Consider the following 20,841-nt stretch of genomic DNA (forward strand, 5'->3'; position numbering starts at 1 on the left):
TGGAGGAGGAGATGGAGGAGATGGAGGAGATGGAGGAGGAGATGGAGGAGATGGAGGAGATGGAGGAGATGGAGGAGGAGATGGAGGAGGAGATGGAGGAGATGGAGGAGGAGATGGAGGAGGAGATGGAGGAGGAGATGGAGGAGGAGATGGAGGAGATGGAGGAGATGGAGGAGGAGATGGAGGAGATGGAGGAGATGGAGGAGGAGATGGAGGAGGAGATGGAGGAGATGGAGGAGATGGAGGAGATGGAGGAGATGGAGGAGGAGATGGAGGAGGAGATGGAGGAGGAGAAGGAGGAGATGGAGGAGATGGAGGAGATGGAGGAGATGGAGGAGGAGATGGAGGAGATGGAGGAGATGGAGGAGAGGGAGGAGGAGATGGAGGAGATGGAGGAGGAGATGGAGGAGGAGAAGGAGGAGATGGAGGAGATGGAGGAGATGGAGGAGATGGAGGAGGAGATGGAGGAGGAGATGGAGGAGGAGAAGGAGGAGATGGAGGAGATGGAGGAGATGGAGGAGATGGAGGAGGAGATGGAGGAGATGGAGGAGATGGAGGAGAGGGAGGAGGAGATGGAGGAGGAGATGGAGGAGATGGAGGAGATGGAGGAGATGGAGGAGGAGATGGAGGAGATGGAGGAGATGGAGGAGATGGAGGAGATGGAGGAGATGGAGGAGATGGAGGAGATGGAGGAGATGGAGGAGGAGATGGAGGAGATGGAGGAGATGGAGGAGAAGAGGGAGGAGATGGAGGAGGAGATGGAGGAGAGGGAGGAGATGGAGGAGATGGAGGAGATGGAGGAGATGGAGGAGATGGAGGAGATGGAGGAGGAGATGGAGGAGGAGATGGAGGAGATGGAGGAGATGGAGGAGATGGAGGAGGAGATGGAGGAGATGGAGGAGATGGAGGAGATGGAGGAGATGGAGGAGATGGAGGAGGAGATGGAGGAGATGGAGGAGATGGAGGAGATGGAGGAGATGGAGGAGATGGAGGAGGAGATGGAGGAGATGGAGGAGATGGAGGAGAAGAGGGAGGAGATGGAGGAGGAGATGGAGGAGAGGGAGGAGGAGATGGAGGAGGAGATGGAGGAGATGGAGGAGATGGAGGAGGAGATGGAGGAGGAGAAGGAGGAGATGGAGGAGATGGAGGAGATGGAGGAGATGGAGGAGGAGATGGAGGAGGAGATGGAGGAGGAGAAGGAGGAGATGGAGGAGATGGAGGAGATGGAGGAGATGGAGGAGGAGATGGAGGAGATGGAGGAGATGGAGGAGAGGGAGGAGGAGATGGAGGAGATGGAGGAGGAGATGGAGGAGGAGAAGGAGGAGATGGAGGAGATGGAGGAGATGGAGGAGATGGAGGAGATGGAGGAGGAGATGGAGGAGAGGGAGGAGATGGAGGAGGAGATGGAGGAGATGGAGGAGATGGAGGAGGAGATGGAGGAGATGGAGGAGATGGAGGAGGAGATGGAGGAGATGGAGGAGATGGAGGAGAAGAGGGAGGAGATGGAGGAGGAGATGGAGGAGAGGGAGGAGATGGAGGAGGAGATGGAGGCGGTGGTGACGCTGTTGCCGTGGGGCAGCGTTTGGCCGGAAGGGACATCGCTGTGGGTCTGAAGTACTTTGGACAATCGGTGGATGGAGAGAAGGACCTCACGGGGGACGGAATGGTGGATGTGACAGTGGGGACGTGGGGGAACGTCATTGTCCTCAGGTGAGACCCACAGCGACCCATAGATTGACCCATAGGGACCCATAGAGACCCATAGGGACCCACAGAGACCCATAGAGACCCCATAGAGACCCATAGGGACCCATAGAGACCCATAGAGACCCATAGAGACCCACAGAGACCCATAGAGACCCATAGAGACCCCATAGAGACCCCATAGAGACCCATAGAGACCCATAGAGACCCATAGAGACCCCATAGAGACCCACAGAGACCCCATAGAGACCCATAGAGACCCCATAGAGACCCCATAGAGACCCACAGAGACCCACAGAGACCCATAGAGACCCATAGAGACCCCATAGAGACCCATAGAGACCCATAGAGACCCACAGAGACCCATAGAGACCCATAGAGACCCACAGAGACCCCATAGAGACCCCATAGAGACCCATAGAGACCCACAGAGACCCCATAGAGACCCATAGGGACCCATAGAGACCCCATAGAGACCCCATAGAGACCCATAGGGACCCACAGAGACCCATAGGGACCCATAGAGACCCATAGAGACCCACAGAGACCCCATAGAGACCCATAGAGACCCACAGAGACCCACAGAGACCCATAGAGACCCCATAGAGACCCACAGAGACCCCATAGAGACCCATAGAGACCCCATAGAGACCCACAGAGACCCCATAGAGACCCATAGAGACCCACAGAGACCCACAGAGACCCCATAGAGACCCCATAGAGACCCATAGAGACCCCATAGAGACCCATAGAGACCCATAGAGACCCATAGAGACCCCATAGAGACCCATAGAGACCCATAGAGACCCATAGAGACCCCATAGAGACCCACAGAGACCCCATACAGACCCCATAGAGACCCATAGAGACCCATAGGGACCCATAGAGACCCATAGAGACCCCATAGAGACCCACAGAGACCCCATACAGACCCCATAGAGCCCCATAGGGACCCATAGAGACCCATAGAGACCCATAGAGACCCCATAGAGACCCACAGAGACCCCATACAGACCCCATAGAGACCCCATAGAGACCCATAGAGACCCATAGAGACCCACAGAGACCCATAGAGACCCCATAGAGACCCATAGAGACCCCACATCGCCCCACATCGCCCCACATCTCTCGGCTGTGGGTCCCCCCCTGACCCCTCCCCCTCCCCTCAGGTCCCGCCCCGTTCTCCGCCCCTCCCCCTCCCTCTCGGCGTTTCCGGCGGCCGTTCCATCACGTGACGTGGACTGCGGGGGAGGGGCGGGGGCGCTCCTCTCGCTCCGCCTCTGCCCTCGGCCCCGCCCCCCGCCGGGTAAGTCACACCCACCCCCCCCATACACACGTGACCCCGCCCCTTCTCAACCACGTGATCCGCCAGCCACGTGACACCCCTCTCTCTGTCTCCGCCCCCTCCAGGTGTGGCCCCTCCCCCCCTGCGGTTCCGGGTGGTTTTGGAGCCGCAGCGGCTGAGGGGGAGGGGCGGTCTGGGGGCGGAGCTGAGGAGGGAGTGGGCGGGGCTGACGCAGGGGGCGGGGACCGAGTGCCTGGAGGAGGAGCTGCGGCTGCCGGTGAGGGGCGGGGCTGGAGGGGGAAGGGGCGGGGCCTGACGGGAGGGGGCGGGGCTGGTGGGGAGGGGCTGGGGCCGGGACTTGAAGGGGCGGAGTGTGAATGGAAGGACGGGGCTTGAGGGAGGGCGGGGCTCGAGGGGAGGAGGCGTGGCTTGTAGGGAAGGGCGGGGCTTGAGGGGAGGGGTTGAGGGAGGGGGCGGGGCTTGAGGGCAGGGATGACGCGTGGGGCGGTGCTTGAGGGGGCGGGGCGTGATGGAGGGGGCGGGGCTTGAAGGGGTGAATTTGGGGCGGAGTTTGAGGGAGGGGGCGGGGCTTGAGAAGATGGGAGGGGTCTTTGAGTGGGCGGAGCTGATAGAGGGCGGTGCTTGAGGATAGATGGGCGTGGCTTGAGGGGATGGGCGGGGCTAAAGTGAGGGAAACGAGGGGGCGGGGTCTGAGGGAGGGGCGGGGCTAAAGGGAGGGGAGGAGCCTAAGAGGGGAGTCAGACCCACACTTATGGGGCAGAGGGAGCCCTGTGGGGGGTCAGACCCACACTTATGGGGCAGAGGGAGCACTATGGGGGGTCAGACCCACACTTATGGGGCAGTGGGAGCCCTGTGGGGGGGTCAGACCCACACTTATGGGGCAGAGGGAGCCCTATGGGGGGTCAGACCCACACTTATGGGGCAGAGGGAGCCCTGATGGGGGTCAGACCCACACTTATGGGGCAGAGGGAGCCCTGTTGGGAGTCAGACCCACACTTATGGGGCAGAGGGAGCCCTGATGGGGGTCAGACCCACACTTATGGGGCAGAGGGGGCCCTGTGGGGGGGTCAGACCCACACTTATGGGGCAGAGGGAGCCCTGTTGGGAGTCAGACCCACACTTATGGGGCAGAGGGAGCCCTGTGGGGGGTCAGACCCACACTTATGGGGCAGAGGGGGCCCTGTGGGGGGGTCAGACCCACACTTATGGGGCAGAGGGAGCCCTGATGGGGGTCAGACCCACACTTATGGGGCAGAGGGAGCCCTGTTGGGAGTCAGACCCACACTTATGGGGCAGAGGGAGCCCTGTGGGGGGTCAGACCCACACTTATGGGGCAGAGGGGGCCCTGTGGGGGGGTCAGACCCACACTTATGGGGCAGAGGGAGCCGTGATGGGGGTCAGACCCACACTTATGGGGCAGAGGGGGCCCTATGGGGGGGTCTGCCCCACACTTATGGGTCTGCCCCACACTTGTGGGTCTGCCCCACAGCCGTGCCTGGAGGACACCATCAGCCCCATCCGTTTGGAGGCTTCGCTGTCGCTGCCCCACAGCGCCGACGCCGTCCTCAGACCCACGAGGCCACGAGTGACCCTCGAGGTGACGGGCGCTGACCCACACTTGGGGGGCAGGAGCCGCACTGGGGGGTCTGGGACCCACACTTGGGGGGCTGAGAGCCATATTTGGGGGCTCTGACCCACACTTGGGGGGCTGAGACCCACACTTGGGGGGCAGGAGCCGCACTTGGGGGGCTGAGACCCATATTTGGGGATCTGAGACCCATATTTGGGGGTTCTGACCCACACTTGGGGGGCTCTGACCCACACTTGGGGGGCAGGAGCCGCACTGGGGGGTCTGGGACCCACACTTGGGGGGCTCTGACCCACACTTGGGGGTCTGAGACCTATATTTGGGGGGCTCTGACCCACACTTGTGGGGCAGGAGCTGTACTTGGGGGTCTGAGACCCACACTTGTGGGGCAGGAGCCGCACTTGGGGGTCTGGGACCCACACTTGGGGGGCAGGAGACGCACTTGGGGGTCTGGGACCCACACTTGGGGCATTCTGACCCACACTTGGGGGGCAGGAGCCACACTTAGGGGTCTGGGACCCATATTGGGGGGTTCTGACCCACACTTGGGGGTCTGAGACCCACACTTGGGGCGTTCTGACCCACACTTGTGGGGCAGGAGCTGCACTTGGGGGTCTGAGACCCATATTGGGGGGTTCTGACCCACACTTGTGGGGCAGGAGCCGCACTTGGGGGTCTGGGACCCACACTTGTGGGGCAGGAGCCACACTTGGGGGTCTGGGACCCATATTTGGGGGGCTCTGACCCACACTTGTGGGGCAGGAGCTGTACTTGGGGGTCTGGGACCCACACTTGGGGGGCAGGAGCCGCACTTGGGGGTCTGGGACCCACACTTGTGGGGCTGAGACCCACACTTGTGGGGTTCTGACCCACACTTGGGGGTCTGAGACCCACACTTGGGGGGCTGAGAGCCATATTTGGGGGTTCTGACCCACACTTGGGGGGCAGGAGCTGCACTTGGGGGTCTGAGACCCACACTTGGGGGTCTGAGACCCACATTTGTGGGGCTCTGACCCACACTTGTGGGGCAGGAGCCTCACTTGGGGGTCTGGGACCCACACTTGGGGGTCTGAGACCCATATTGGGGGGTTCTGACCCACACTTGTGGGGCAGGAGCCATATTGGGGGGTCTGGGACCCATATTTGGGGGGTTGAGACCCACACTTGGGGGGCAGGAGCCGCACTTGGGGGTCTGAGACCCACATTTCTGGGGTTCTGACCCACACTTGGGGGTCTGAGACCCATATTTGAGGGGTTCTGACCCACACTTGGGGGTCTGAGACCCATATTTGGGGGTCTGAGACCCACACTTGGGGGGCAGGAGCTGCACTTGGGGGTCTGGGACCCACACTTGGGGGGCAGGAGCTGCACTTGGGGGTCTGGGACCCACACTTGTGGGGCAGGAGCCGCACTTGGGGGTCTGAGCCCCACACTTGTGGGGCTGAGCCCCCTCTTTGGTGCTCTGGGAACCCCTTTTGGGGGTCTGAGCCCCACACTTGTGGGTCAGCCCCACACTTGTGGGTCTGAGCCCCCCCCCCCCCGCTCTGCCCCACAGATCCCGTTCGAGCGCCGCTGTGGGGCGGGCGGCGCGTGCCGGGCCGATGTGGGGCTGGAGGCGGTGGCCGTGGGGCGCGGGATACTTGTGGGGCGCCCCACGGCCACTTATGGGGCGCGACTGCTGCTGAGGAACGGCGGCCACGACGCCTATGGGGCTGCCCTACAAGTGTGGGGCGCAGAGGGGCTGGCGCTGCGCGGGGCCAAGGCCCACACGGTGAGGGGACCCACACTTATGGGGCAGGGACCCACACTTGGGGGGCGGGACCCACACTTGGGGGGCGGGGGAGCCATATTGGGGGTCTGGGAGCCACACTTGGGGGGCGGGACCCACACTTATGGGGCAGGGGATCCATATTGGGGGTCTGGAACCCACACTTGGGGGTCTGGGCCCACACTTGGGGGGCGGGACCCACACTTATGGGGTGGGGGATCCATATTGGGGGTCTGGACCCACACTTGGGGGGCAGAGGGCCTATATTGGGGGGCGGGACCCACACTTATGGGTCTGGGACCCACACTTATGGGGCGGGACCCACAATTAGGGGGTCTGGGACCCACACTTGGGGGTCTGGACCCACACTTACGGGGTGGGGGACCCATATTGGGGGTCTGGGAGCCACACTTATGGGGCGGGACCCACACTTGGGGGGCGGAGGACCTATATTGGGGGTCTGGGACCCACACTTGGGGGGCGGGACCCACACTTATGGGTCTGGGACCCACACTTATGGGGCGGGACCCACAATTAGGGGGTCTGGGACCCACACTTGGGGGGCAGAGGGCCTATATTGGGGGTCTGGGACCCACACTTATGGGGCGGAGGAACCACACTTGGGGGGCGGGACCCACACTTGGGGGTCTGGACCCACACTTATGGGGAAGGGGATCCATGTTGGGGGTCTGGGACCCACACTTGGGGGTCTGGACCCACACTTGGGGGGCGGAGGGCCTATATTGGGGGTCTGGGACCCACACTTATGGGGCGGGACCCACACTTATGGGGCGGGGGATCCATATTGGGGGTCTGGACCCACAATTGGGGGGCAGAGGACCTATATGGGGGGTCTGGGACCCATATAGGGGGGTCTGGACCCACACTTATGGGTCTGGGACCCACACTTATGGGGCAGGGGATCCATATTGGGGGTCTGGGACCCACACTTATGGGGCGGGACCCACACTTGGGGGGCAAGGGATCCATATAGGGGTCTGGGACCCACACTTATGGGGCGGGGGGGCCATATTGGGGGCCTGGGACCCACACTTGGGGGTCTGGACCCACACTTGGGGGGCGGAGGGCCTATATTGGGGATCTGGGACCCACACTTATGGGGCGGGACCCACACTTGGGGGGCGAGGGATCCATATTGGGGGTCTGGGACCCACACTTGGGGGTCTGGACCCACACTTGGGGGGCAGGGGATCCATATTGGGGGTCTGGACCCACACTTGGGGGGCAGAGGGCCTATATTGGGGGTCTGGGACCCACACTTGGGGGTCTGGACCCACACTTATGGGGCGGGGGATCCATATTGGGGGTCTGGGACCCACACTTATGGGGCGGGACCCACACTTGGGGGGCGAGGGATCCATATAGGGGTCTGGGACCCACACTTATGGGGCGGGACCCACACTTGGGGGTCTGGGACCCACACTTATGGGCAGGGACCCACACTTGGGGGGCGGAGGGCCTATATTGGGGGTCTGGGACCCACACTTATGGGGCGGGACCCACACTTGGGGGGCAGAGGGCCTATATTGGGGGTCTGGACCCACACTTGGGGGACTGGACCCACACTTATGGGGCGGGGGAGCCATTTTGGGGGTCTGGGACCCACACTTGGGGGGCGGGACCCACACTTATGGGGCGGGGGAGCCACATTGGGGGTCTGGGACCCACACTTGGGGGGCGGGACCCACACTTATGGGGCGGGACCCACACTTGGGGGGCGGAGGACCCATATATGGGGGCTCTGACCCACACTTAGGGGTCTGGGACCCACACTTATGGGGCAGGGGAGCCGTATAGGGGGGGCTCTGACCCACACTTGGGGGGTGTGACCCACACTTGTGGGTCGCGCCCCACATGTCCCGCAGGGGGCGGCGGTGGTGCCGATGGCGTGTGGGGCAGCGGCCGCTGTGGGGCAGATGTGGGGCAGAGTCTGCGGCCTCGGGAGCCCCATCCTGCGCTCCGGGGCACAGGTGTGGGGCAGAGCTGTGGGGCAGAGCTGTGGGGCAGAGCTATGGGGCAGAGCTATGGGGCAGAGGTGTGGGGCAGAGCTATGGGGAGGAATCTATGGGGCAGAGCTGTGGGGCAGAATCTATGGGGCAGAGTCTATGGGGCAGGAATCTATGGGGCAGAATCTATGGGGCAGAGGTGTGAGGCAGAGCTATGGGGCAGAGCTATGGGGCAGGAATCTATGGGGCAGAGGTGTGGGGTGGAATCTATGGGGCAGAATCTATGGGGCAGAAGCTATGGGGCGGAATCGATGGGGCAGAGGTGTGGGGCAGAGCTATGGGGCAGGAATCTATGGGGCAGAAGCTATGGGACAGAGGTGTGGGGCAGAATCCATGGGGCAGAGGTGTGGGGTGGAATCTATGGGACAGGGATCTATGGGGCACAGGTGTGGAGCAGAATCTATGGGGCAGAGGTGTGGGGCAGAGCTATGGGGCAGAATCTATGGGGCAGAATCTATAGGGCAAAGCTGTGGGGCAGAATCTATGGGGCAGAGGTGTGGGGTGGAATCTATGGGGCTGAAGCTATGGGGCGTGAGCTATGAGGCAGGAGCTGTGGGGAAGGGATCTATGGGGCAGAGGTGTGGGGCAGGAGGTGTGGGGCGGGAATCTATGGGGAAGGAATCTATGGGTCTGCCCCACAGGTGATGGTGGAACTGACATTTGACATTCTGGACAACGCGACGTGGGGCGAATCTGTGGGGCTGAGAGCGGCCGTCACCTGGTGGGGATCTATGGGGCGATCTGTGGGGTGCTGTGGGGCACTATGGGTCTCTATGGGCTCTCTATGGGGTCTCTATGGGTCTCTATGGGTCTCTATGGGGTCTCTATGGGTCTCTGTGGGGTCTCTATGGGTCTCTATGGGGTCTCTATGGGTCTCTATGGGTCTCTATGGGGTCTCTATGGGTCTCTGTGGGGTCTCTGTGGGTCTCTATGGGGTCTCTATGGGTCTCTGTGGGTCTCTATGGGTCTCTATGGGGTCTCTATGGGTCTCTGTGGGGTCTCTGTGGGTCTCTATGGGGTCTCTATGGGTCTCTGTGGGTCTCTATGGGTCTCTATGGGGTCTCTATGGGTCTCTATGGGTCTCTGTGGGGTCTCTATGGGTCTCTATGGGTCTCTATGGGTCTCTGTGGGGTCTCTATGGGGTCTCTATGGGTCTCTATGGGTCTCTATGGGGTCTCTGTGGGGTCTCTGTGGGTCTCTATGGGGTCTCTGTGGGTCTCTGTGGGTCTCTGTGGGTCTCTATGGGTCTCTATGGGTCTCTATGGGTCTCTATGGGTCTCTATGGGGTCTCTATGGGTCTCTATGGGTCTCTATGGGTCTCTATGGGTCTCTATGGGTCTCTGTGGGTCTCTGTGGGGTCTCTATGGGTCTCTATGGGTCTCTATGGGGTCTCTGTGGGGTCTCTGTGGGTCTCTATGGGTCTCTATGGGGTCTCTGTGGGTCTCTGTGGGGTCTCTATGGGTCTCTATGGGGTCTCTATGGGGTCTCTATGGGTCTCTGTGGGTCTCTGTGGGGTCTCTATGGGTCTCTATGGGGTCTCTATGGGTCTCTATGGGTCTCTATGGGGTCTCTATGGGTCTCTATGGGGTCTCTATGGGTCTCTATGGGTCTCTATGGGTCTCTATGGGGTCTCTATGGGGTCTCTATGGGTCTCTGTGGGTCTCTATGGGGTCTCTGTGGGTCTCTATGGGGTCTCTATGGGTCTCTATGGGGTCTCTGTGGGTCTCTGTGGGTCTCTATGGGGTCTCTATGGGTCTCTATGGGTCTCTGTGGGTCTCTGTGGGGTCTCTATGGGTCTCTATGGGGTCTCTATGGGGTCTCTATGGGGTCTCTATGGGTCTCTGTGGGTCTCTATGGGGTCTCTGTGGGTCTCTATGGGTCTCTATGGGTCTCTATGGGGTCTCTGTGGGTCTCTGTGGGTCTCTATGGGGTCTCTATGGGTCTCTATGGGGTCTCTATGGGGTCTCTATGGGGTCTCTATGGGTCTCTGTGGGTCTCTGTGGGTCTCTATGGGTCTCTATGGGGTCTCTATGGGGTCTCTGTGGGTCTCTATGGGTCTCTATGGGTCTCTATGGGGTCTCTGTGGGTCTCTGTGGGTCTCTATGGGTCTCTATGGGGTCTCTATGGGTCTCTGTGGGTCTCTGTGGGTCTCTATGGGTCTCTATGGGGTCTCTGTGGGTCTCTATGGGTCTCTATGGGTCTCTATGGGGTCTCTGTGGGTCTCTACGGGTCTCTATGGGTCTCTATGGGGTCTCTATGGGTCTCTGTGGGTCTCTATGGGGTCTCTATGGGGTCTCTATGGGTCTCTGTGGTTCCCTATGGGTCGCTATGGGTCAGAGCTCTCTCTCTCTCCCCACAGTGATAACGAAGCCGTTGGGGCTGAGGGCGATAACGCCGTTTCCTGGGAGGAACCGCTCAGGGTTCATCTGCGCCTCTTCACCGCCCGGTCTGACCCATAGATCCCTGCCCCATAGATCCCCCCTGCCCCATAGATCCTGACCCATAGATCCGCCCCATAGATTCCGCCCCATAGATCCTGACCCATAGATCCCTGCCCCATAGATCACTGACTTATTGATCCCTGACCCATAGATCCCCCCTGACCCATAGATCCCTGCCCCATAGATCCCTGCCCCATAGATTCCGCCCCATAGATTCCTGACCCACAGATTCTGCCCCATAGATCCTGCCCCATAGATCCCTGCCCCATAGATCCTGACCCATAGATCCCCCCTGCCCCATAGATCCACCCCACAGCCCCACCCCACAGCTCAGCCCCATAGATCCCTGTCCTTTAGATCCTGCCCCACACATCCCTGCCCCATAGATCCCTAACACCCACTGCTCTCTGCCCCACTGATTTCTGCCCCACAGCTCTCTGCCCCACAGCTCTCTGCCCCACACCCTGCCCCATAGATCCCTGCCCCCCACTGATTTCTGCCCCACTGATTTCCGCCCCACAGAGCCGCTGTGGTTCCCCCAAACCTCAACTTCAGCTCTCGGAACCCCCAAAGTAAAACCCTTCAGCACCGCTATAGGGTGAGTGCGACCCACAGATCCGCCCCATAGATCCGCCCCATAGATCCCTGACCCATAGATCCCTGCCCCATAGAGCCCTGACCCATAGAGCCCTGACCCATAGATCCCTGCCCCATAGAGCCCTGCCCCATAGATCCCTGCCCCATAGAGCCCTGACCCATAGATCCCTGACCCATAGATCCCTGACCCATAGAGCCCTGACCCATAGATCCTGACCCATAGATCCCTGCCCCATAGATCCTGACCCATAGAGCCCTGACCCATAGATCCCCCCTGCCCCATAGATCCCTGACCCATAGATCCCTGACCCATAGATCCTGACCCATAGATCCCTGCCCCATAGATCCCTGACCCATAGATCCGCCCCATAGAGCCCTGACCCATAGATCCCTGCCCCATAGATCACTGACCCATAGATCCCTGACCCATAGATCACTGACCCATAGCTTCTGCCCCATAGATTCTGCCCCACACCCCTGCCCCATAGATTCCGCCCCATAGATTCCTGCCCCATAGATTTCTGCCCCGTAGCTTCTGCCCCATAGCTCTGCCCCACACCTCTGCCCCATAGATTCTGCCCCATAGATTCCTGCCCCACACCTCTGCCCCACACCTCTGCCCCACACCTCTGCCCCATAGCTCTCTGCCCCATAGCTCTGCCCCATAGATTCCCACCCCATAGCTCTCTGCCCCATAGCTCTGCCCCATAGATTCCCACCCCATAGCTCTCTGCCCCATAGCTCTGCCCCATAGATTCCCACCCCATAGCTCTGCCCCATAGCTCTGCCCCATAGATCCCTGCCCCACATCTGCCCCCCATCCCCGCAGGTGCAGTGTGGGGCTCTGCCCCACGGCGTCCGCCCCCCATTGCTGCGGGCGGCGGTGCTGCTGCCCCACACTCTGCCCCACAGCGTCCACAGCGTCGACCCCCAAGTGCGAATGGTGAGTGTGTGTCCCCCCCCCACCCCTCCCTGCCCCACAGAATCTATGGGGCAGCCCCACAACCGCCTGCTCTGCCCCACAGGAGCCCGGCGGGGTCTGCGACGCCGTGGGGCACAGCGGCCTCCGGGCCGCTATGGGGCAGGAGCTCAACTGGAGCCTTCCTGAGGTGCGGACCCACACTTGGGGGGCAGAGACCCACACTTATGGGGCTGGGACCCACACTTGGGGGGCTGGGACCCACTTATGGGGCTGGGGATTCACTTATGGGGCAGGGACCCACACTTATGGGGCTCAAGGAGTCACTTATGGGGCTGGGGATCCACTTATGGGGCTGAGACCCCCACTTATGGGGCTGAAGGAGTCACTTATGGGGCTGGGGATTCACTTATGGGGCTGAAGGATCCACTTATGGGGCTGAGACCCACACTTATGGGGCTGGGGATTCACTTATGGGGCTGAAGGAGTCACTTATGGGGCAGGGACTCTCACTTATGGGGCTGAGGAACCCCACTTGGGGGTCTGAGACCCACACTTGGAGGGCTGGGGAACCACTTATGGGGCAGGGACCCACACTTGGGGGGCTGGGGATCCACTTATGGGGCTGAGGGACCCACTTATGGGGCTCAATGACGCACTTATGGGGCTGAGACCTCCACTTATGGGGCTGGGGATTCACTTATGGGGCTGGGACCCACACTTATGGGGCTGGGGACCCACTTATGGGGCTGAGACCCCCCTTTATGGGGCTGGGGATCCACTTATGGGGCTGAGACCCCCACTTGGGGGGTTGGGGAACCACTTATGGGGCTGAGGGACCCACTTATGGGGCTGGGGATCCACTTATGGGGCTGAGACCCCCACTTATGGGGCTGGGGATCCACTTATGGGGCTGAGACCCCCACTTATGGGGCTGGGGATCCACTTATGGGGCTGAGACCCCCACTTATGGGGCTGGGGATTCACTTATGGGGCTGGGGATTCACTTATGGGGCTGGGACCCACACTTATGGGGCTCAAGGACTCACTTATGGGGCTGGGGAACCACTTATGGGACTGAGGGACCCACACTTATGGGGCTGAGACCCACACTTGTGGGGCTGGGGACTCACTTATGGGGCGGGGAGCTCACACTGGGGGTCTGGAACCCACACTTATGGGGCTGGGGAATCACTTATAGGGCTGAAGGACACACTTATGGGGCTGAGACCCACACTTATGGGGCTGGGACCCACACTTGGGGGGCTGGGGAACCACTTATGGGGCTGAAGGAGTCACTTATGGGGCTGAGGGAACCACTTATGGGGCTGGAGATTCACTTATGGGGCAGGGACCCACACTTATGGGGCTCAAGGACTCACTTATGGGGCTGGGGAACCACTTATGGGCCTGGGACCCACACTTATGGGGCTGAGGGACACACTTGGGGGCTGGGGATCCACTTATGGGGCTGAGACCCACACTTATGGGGCCGAAGGAGTCACTTATGGGGCTGGGGACCCACTTATGGGGCTGAGACCCCCACTTATGGGGCTGAAGGAGTCACTTATGGGGCTGGGGAACCACTTATGGGGCTGAGACCCCCACTTATGGGGCTGAAGGAGTCACTTATGGGGCTGGGGAACCACTTATGGGGCTGAGACCCACACTTATGGGGCTGAGGGACCCACACTTGGGGGGCTGGGGATCCACTTATGGGGCTGAAGGAGTCACTTATGGGTCCGGGACCCCCACTTATGGGTCTTTCCCCCCCAGGGCTGCCCCTCCCCCCTCCATTTCCGCCTCTTCCGGTGCGGCCCTTCGCCCCTCCCCCCCCCGGAAGTGACGACCTTCGTCGTGGTGGAAACGGCGCTGCGCCCCTCCCCCACCCCGCAGGTACCGCCCCTCCCCCTCCGCCCCTCCCCCCCCTCCGCACTTCCTTTTCCACCACTTCCGGTTTCTCTCCCCTCCCCCTCCCCCCCACCCAGGGCTCCGCCCACTTCCGGTTCTGCTCCGCCCTCCGCCTCTTTCTGGATCCGCCCAACTTCCTCGCCGACCCGGAAGCGCTGGAAGCGCAGGTAACGCCCCTCCCCCCCACTTCCGGTTCCCCCTCTGACCCCTCCCCCGCCCCATTCTTGCCCCTCCCCCACTTCCACCTCATTTCCGGCTTCTCTGCCCCCCACTTCCACCCCATTTCCGGGTTCTGCCCCCACTTCCACCCCATTTCCGGGTTCTCCTCCCCCTCACCCCCCTTCCTACCCCACTTCCGCTTCTCCCCTCCACTTCCTTTTCTCCCACCCCCTCCCCCACCCCCTTTTCCTCCATTTCCCCCTCACTTCCGGTCCCATTTCCCCCTCCCCACCCCCACTTCCGGCTCCTCCACCCCTCCCCCACCCTCCAGACCCTCTTCCCCGCCCCTCCCCCACCCCCTTCGCTCTTTTCCCCTCCACTTCCGGGTCCCTCCCCACACTTCCGGTTCCCTTCCGCCCCACTTCCGGCCCCCCCCAGGCGCAGACGGAAGTGGAGCTGCTGTGGAGCCCCTCCCCCATCGCCGTCTACGTGGGGGGAGGGGCGGGAGGGCTCCTCCTCCTCTTCCTCCTCTCCTTCGGCCTCAGAAAGGTCAGACCCACACTTGGGGGGCAGAGGGGCACTTATGGGGCAGAGGGGACACTTATGGGGCTGAAAGGGCACTTATGGGGCAGAGAGGGGCACTTATGGGGCTGAAAGGGGCACTTATGGGGCAGAGGGGGCACTTATGGGGCAGAAGGGGGCACTTATGGGGCTGAAAGGGTCACTTATGGGGCTGAAGGGGCACTTATGGGGCTGAGGGGGCACTTATGGGGCAGAGGGGGCACTTATGGGGCTGAAAGGGGCACTTATGGGGCAGAGGGGGCACTTATGGGGCTGAAAGGGGCACTTATGGGGCTGAAGGGGCACTTATGGGGCTGAAGGGGGCACTTATGGGGCTGAAAGGGGCACTTATGGGGCTGAAGGGGCACTTATGGGGCTGAAAGGGCACTTATGGGGCTGAAAGGGGCACTTATGGGGCAGAGGGGGCACTTATGGGGCTGAAGGGGGCACTTATGGGGCTGAAAGAGGCACTTATGGGGCAGAGGGGGCACTTATGGGGCTGAGGGGGCACTTATGGGGCAGAGGGGGCACTTATGGGGCTGAAAGGGGCACTTATGGGGCTGAAGGGGCACTTATGGGGCTGAAAGGGGCACTTATGGGGCTGAAGGGGCACTTATGGGGCAGAAGGGGGGGTTATGGGTAACCGGAAGTGCTGTATTTCTCCACCGGAAGTGTAACCTTTGCCCCTCCCCCCCCCTCGCAGTGCGGTTTCTTCCGTCGCGATTATCGTCGGCGCCTCCGGGGGGGGGAGGGGCGCGAGGGGGACCCCCAAAGTGACCCCCTGAGGGGGACCCCCCCCCACAGCCCCTCCCCCACAGCCCCCCAGTAAGCGGGGGATATGCTAATGAGGAGGGGATATGCTAATGAGGGGGAGGGGTTTATGCAAATGAAGGGGTGGAGGGGGCAATAAACGGCCCTTAATGAGGAGGCGCTGAGAGGGGTTAATGAGTGACTGAGCTCATTTATGCAAATGAGACGGGCTGCATGCAAATGAGACGCATGCTAATGAGCTTCGGAAGCCATTGAGTGGTGCTGCATGCAAATGAGCTGTGGAGTGTATGCAAATGAGCCGGGCTGTATGCAAATGAGGCGCGTGCGAATGAGCTCCACCTGAAGGCATTGAGTAGCGGTGCATGCAAATGAGCTGGGATGTATGCAAATGAGCTGGCGTGCTGCATGCAAATCAGCTGGAGTGCATGCAAATGAGAAGGGCTGCATGCAAATGAGGTGCATGCTAATGAGCCCCGCCCTGCATCATTGAGGTGGGCTGCATGCAAATGATCTGGAGTGCATGCAAATGAGCTGAGTGCATGCAAATGAGATGGACTACATGCAAATGAGGTGCATGCTAATGAGCTCCACCTGAAGCCATTGAGTGGGTCTACATGCAAATGACCTGGCATGCATGCAAATGAGCCGGGCTGTATGCAAATGAGCTGGAGTGCATGCAAATGAACTGCATACTAATGAGCTCCCCCTGAAGCCTTTGAAGCGGCGCTGCATGCAAATGAGCTGGAGTGCATGCAAATGGGCTGCATGCAAATGAGCGGTGGCATATGCAAATGAGCTCGGCTGCTTGTCATGAGCTCATCGTATGCAAATGAGCCGGGCTGCATGCAAATCAGCTGGACTGTACGCTAACGAGCTGAGCCCTATATGCAAATGAGCCCATTCTATGCAAATGAAGACGTGGAACGAACCGCCCTCTGCGCTGCCGCGGTGCATTGTGGGACAGAGTGCGGCCGTTAAGGGCTCTTTGAGGCGCTGCCGCGGTGCATTGTGGGACAGAGTGTGGCCGTTAAGGGCTCTTTGAGGCGCGGCCGCGGTGCATTGTGGGACAGAGTGTGGCCGTTAAGGGCTCTTTAAGGCGCGGCCGCGGTGCATTGTGGGACAGAGTGCGGCCGTTAAGGGCTCTTTGAGGCGCTGCCGCGGTGCATTGTGGGCCGGAGTGTGGCCGTTAAGGGCTCTTTGAGGCGCGGCCGCGGTGCATTGTGGGACAGAGTGTGGCCGTTAAGGGCTCTTTGAGGCGCTGCCGCACTGCATTGTGGGACAGAGTGCGGCCGTTAAGGGCTCTTTGAGGCGCTGCCGCGGTGCATTGTGGGACAGAGCGTGGCCGTTAAGGGCCCTTTAAGGCGCGGCCGCGGTGCATTGTGGGACAGAGTGCGGCCGTTAAGGGCTCTTTGAGGCGCTGCCGCGGTGCATTGTGGGACAGAGCGTGGCCGTTAAGGGCCCTTTAAGGCGCGGCCGCGGTGCATTGTGGGACAGAGTGTGGCCGCGGGGAGGGCGCGGCCTCCGCCGCGGTGCATTGTGGGTCCCTCCGGCGCGGCCGAATGCTTTGCGTGTATCTCCTCCGCTCGTTGGCGAACAGCGGTCGCTGTTATGTGGGGTTTTCGGTATCACCGGAGCGGCGATTGAGACAACACAACGGCGGGAGGGCCCGAGGAGGGGCCCGAGCCACGGCGCGGGGGGGGCCGTGGTGAGAGGGGAGGGGGGCGGGGCCTAAACGGGAAGGGGAGGGGCTTAAAAAGGGAAGGGGGTTTGGGGAGGGGTAAAACCCGGAGGGGTTTGGGTGGGGGGAGGGGTTAAGGGGGGGCGTGACTTAAGGTGAGGGGGCGTGGCTTAAGGAGAGGGAGTACTTAAGGAGGGGCGTGACTTGAGGAGGGGCGTGGCTTAAGGAGATGGAAGGACTTAAGGGGGCGTGGCTTAAGGAGAGGGAACGACTTAAGGAGAGTGGGCGTGGCTTAAGGAGAGCGAGCGTGGCTTAAGGAGGGGAGGACTTAAGGAGGGGGGGCGTGGCTTAAGGAGGGGGCGTGGCCTAAAGGGACTCCCCCCCCCCCCCAAGGGCTCTCGAACTCTTCGTTTACGGTTTCCCCAATGCCATCGCCGCCCTGAGGGTCCGTATGTAAATGAGCATGCAAATGAGCGGGGCGGGGGAGGGGTTTTGGAGGCTATTGGGGGGTCTTTAAGGGGTGGGGGAGGGGCTTAGATTAATTGGGGGGTCTTAATAGTGGGGGAGGGGCTTAGATGGAGGGGGAGGGGCTTAATGTGCCCCTTTGGGGTCCTTTAAGGGTGGGGGAGGGGCTTGGAGTTAATTAGGGGGTCTTAATAGTGTGGGGGAGGGGCTTAAAGCGGGGGGAGGGGCTTAAGGTGCCCCTTTGGGGTCCTTGAAGGGGTGGGGGGGGGCTTAGAGGGGTCTTGGAGGTGTGGGGGAGGGGCTTAATGCAGGGGGCGTGGCTTAAGGTGCCCCTTTGGGGTCCTTTAAGGGGTGGGGTGGGGCTTAATGGAGTGGGCGGGGCTTAAGGTGCCCCTATGGGGTCCTTGAAGGGGTGGGGAAGGGGCTTAGAGGGCTCTTGGCGGTGTGGGGGAGGGGCTTAATGGAGGGGGAGGGGCTTAATGGAGTGGGCGGGGCTTAAGGTGCTCCTTGGGGGTCCTTGAAGGGGTGAGGGAGGGGCTTAAAGTGCCCTTTGGGGGTCCTTTAGGGTGTGGGGGAGGGGCTTAATGGAGTGGGTGGGGCTTAAGGTGCCCCTATGGGGGTCCTTTAAGGTGTGGGGGAGGGGCTTAATGGAGGGGGAGGGGCTTAAACTGCCCTTTGGGGGTCCTTTAAGGTGTGGGGGAGGGGCTTAATGGAGTGGGCGTGGCTTAAGGTGTCCCTATGGGGTCCTTTGAGGGATGGGGGAGGGTATTTGGGGGTGTGGGTGACCCCCGTGTCCCCCCCCTTTTCCCCCCCCTCCCAGTTCGAGTGGGCGTGGCAGCACCCGGGCCGTTCCCGGCGGCTCCGCGGATGGTGGGAACGCGGACGGTCGGAACGTGGAGCGCTGGGACGGGCGCTGCGCACCCTCCCCCTCCTCTTAAGGGCCCCCCCGTGGTGTCGCCTCCCCTTACGGCTCCGGTGGTTCCGGGAGAAGCCCCTCCCCCCGCTCAGCCCCGCCCCTCCCGGTCACGTGATCGTCGAGCAGGGGAAGGAGGGGCTCCGTGAAGAGGAGGAGGAGGAGGAAGAGGAGGAAGTCCCGCCCCGACGGGAGTCATGTGACCTGTGCGGGGAGGGGTATGAGGTAAGGAGGGGGAGGGGCTTAAAGGGTGGAGGAGGGGCTTAAAGGGGTGGGGGAGGGGCTTAAAGGGATGGGGTTAAAGGAATGGGAAGGGGTTTAAAGGGGTGGGGTTAAAGGGGTGGGGGAGGGGCTTAAAGGGGAGGGGGTGGGGTTCAAAGGGGATGGGGAGGGGCTTAAAGGGATGGGGAGGGGCTTAAAGGGGTGGGGAGGGGCTTAAAGGGGTAGGGGGGCTTTAAGGAGAGGGGGTGGGGTTCAAATGGGAGGGGGAGGGGCTTAAAGGGGTGGGGGAGGGGCTTAAATGGGGTGAGGAGGGGTTTAAAGGGTGGGGGAGGGGCTTAAAGGGGTGGGGAGGGATTAAAGGGGTGGAGGAGGGGCTTAAAGGGGTGGGGGAGGGGTTCAAGGGGAAGGGGAGGGGCTTAAAGGGTGGGGAAGGGCTTAGATGGGGTGAGGAGGGGGTTAAAGGGGTGGGGGAGGGCCTCAGGAAAAACTTAGGTTTTAAGTTTTGGGGCAGAAAAAGAGGGATTTGGGGTAAAAAATGGGGTTTTGGGGCAGAAAACGAGGGATCTGGGGTAAAAAATCGGCTTTTGGTGTTTTAACCGCCCCCTCCTCGCGGTGTCCCCCCCCCCGCAGGTGTCATGGCCGCCGCTGCGCTGCTGCCGCTGCCCCACGGCCGCCCATCCCCCGTGCCTGGCCCGCGCCCTCCTGCCCCCCCACAGCCCGCAGCTCCTCCCCCTGCGGGGGGCGTGTCCGGGGTAGGCGGGGCTGGAGGGGGCGGGGCTTAATGGGAGGAGAAGGGGAGGGGTATAGCTTTGGGAGCGGGGAGGTGTCAGGTGGGCGGGGCTTAAGGGGGAGGGGGCGTGGCCTAAGGGGGGTGCAGAGGGAGGAGTGGGGCTTGAGGGAAGGGGGTGTGTCCAAAGGGAAGGGGCGTGGCCTAAAGGGAGAGGGCACAGAGGGAGGAGTGGGGATTGAGGGGAGGGAGTGTGTCTAAAGGGAAGGGGGCGTGGCTTGAGAGGAAGGGGCGGGGATTTGAGAGTGGGATCTGCCCTGGGTGGGCGGGGCTTAAAGGGGAGAGGGGGTGTGGTCTAAGGGGAGAGCGGGGGGGTGCAGAGGGAGAAGTGGGGGTTGAGGGAAGGGGCGTGGCTTGAGGGAGAGGGGGCGGGGCCTAATGGAACAGGGGCGGGGCCTATGGGGGGAGGGGGCATACAGGGAGGAGTGGGGATTGAGGGGAGGGGGTGTGTCTAAAGGGAAGGGGTGGGGCTTAAGGGAAGGGGCGGGGCTTGAAAAAAGGGCTGTCCCCGGTGGGCGGGGCCTCAGGGAACAGGGGCGGGGCCTAAGGGGGGAGGGGGCACAGAGCAAGGAGCAAGGCTTGAGGGGAGGGGTGTGTCAAAAGGGAAGGGGTGTGGCTTTAGGGAGAGGGGCGTGGTCTCGGGGCACAGAGGGGAGGGGCCGAGAGAGAGGAGCTCAGCTTGAAGGGAGGGGCCTGGACTGGGCGGGGCCAAAGAGAAAAGGGCCGTTTTGAGGGAGGATTTGGAAAGGAAAAGGGGTTATAGGGGCACAGGAGAGGGATCTATGGGGCACTTGTGGGGCCGGAAATGAATCTGTGGGTCCTCACTCCCCTCTTTCTCCCCTCCCCCCGCCAGGTGCGGTGCCCCCCTGCTATGGGGAGACCTGATCCGGCGACACCGCAAGGCCCACGGCCCCTCCCCCGCCTCCACGTGACCCCCAACGCCCTTTTATTTACAATAAAAACCACCTTTTTTTATTCTTCCCCCCCATTTCCGGGTTTCCAACCCCACTTCCTGGTGCCCCGA

General features: G+C 61.7%; 2 protein-coding genes across 4 annotated transcripts in view; both read left to right on the top strand.

Moving 5' to 3' along the window:
• The window catches only part of ITGAL (integrin subunit alpha L), a 42,334-nt gene extending 26,509 nt beyond the window's left edge, over nucleotides 1-15,825 (top strand). For all 3 annotated transcript variants that reach the window (XM_054053054.1, XM_054053055.1, XM_054053056.1), the window contains 15 exons: nucleotides 1,580-1,710; nucleotides 2,874-3,010; nucleotides 3,115-3,266; nucleotides 4,500-4,607; nucleotides 6,154-6,369; nucleotides 8,253-8,357; nucleotides 9,035-9,114; nucleotides 10,753-10,839; nucleotides 11,357-11,432; nucleotides 12,261-12,374; nucleotides 12,457-12,540; nucleotides 14,127-14,246; nucleotides 14,339-14,428; nucleotides 14,859-14,969; nucleotides 15,685-15,825. In XM_054053054.1, coding sequence (XP_053909029.1) covers nucleotides 1,580-1,710; nucleotides 2,874-3,010; nucleotides 3,115-3,266; nucleotides 4,500-4,607; nucleotides 6,154-6,369; nucleotides 8,253-8,357; nucleotides 9,035-9,114; nucleotides 10,753-10,839; nucleotides 11,357-11,432; nucleotides 12,261-12,374; nucleotides 12,457-12,540; nucleotides 14,127-14,246; nucleotides 14,339-14,428; nucleotides 14,859-14,969; nucleotides 15,685-15,810 — 1,737 coding nt within the window. In that variant the 3' untranslated portion in view covers nucleotides 15,811-15,825. The remainder of the gene's footprint in view (nucleotides 1-1,579; nucleotides 1,711-2,873; nucleotides 3,011-3,114; nucleotides 3,267-4,499; nucleotides 4,608-6,153; nucleotides 6,370-8,252; nucleotides 8,358-9,034; nucleotides 9,115-10,752; nucleotides 10,840-11,356; nucleotides 11,433-12,260; nucleotides 12,375-12,456; nucleotides 12,541-14,126; nucleotides 14,247-14,338; nucleotides 14,429-14,858; nucleotides 14,970-15,684) is intronic.
• Nucleotides 15,826-17,136: 1,311 nt separating this feature from the next.
• On the top strand, nucleotides 17,137-20,834 carry SLX1A (SLX1 homolog A, structure-specific endonuclease subunit). Its single transcript, XM_054053069.1, has 5 exons — nucleotides 17,137-17,457; nucleotides 17,824-17,875; nucleotides 18,716-19,033; nucleotides 19,661-19,782; nucleotides 20,671-20,834. Exons 1-5 carry the CDS (start codon nucleotides 17,312-17,314, stop codon nucleotides 20,747-20,749), a joined length of 717 nt encoding a protein of 238 aa, XP_053909044.1. The 5' UTR covers nucleotides 17,137-17,311; the 3' UTR covers nucleotides 20,750-20,834.
• The last annotated feature ends 7 nt before the right edge of the window (nucleotides 20,835-20,841 follow it).

The sequence above is a fragment of the Cuculus canorus genome, chromosome 38 (assembly GCF_017976375.1).
Source record: "Cuculus canorus isolate bCucCan1 chromosome 38, bCucCan1.pri, whole genome shotgun sequence".
Taxonomy (NCBI): Eukaryota; Metazoa; Chordata; class Aves; order Cuculiformes; family Cuculidae; genus Cuculus; species Cuculus canorus.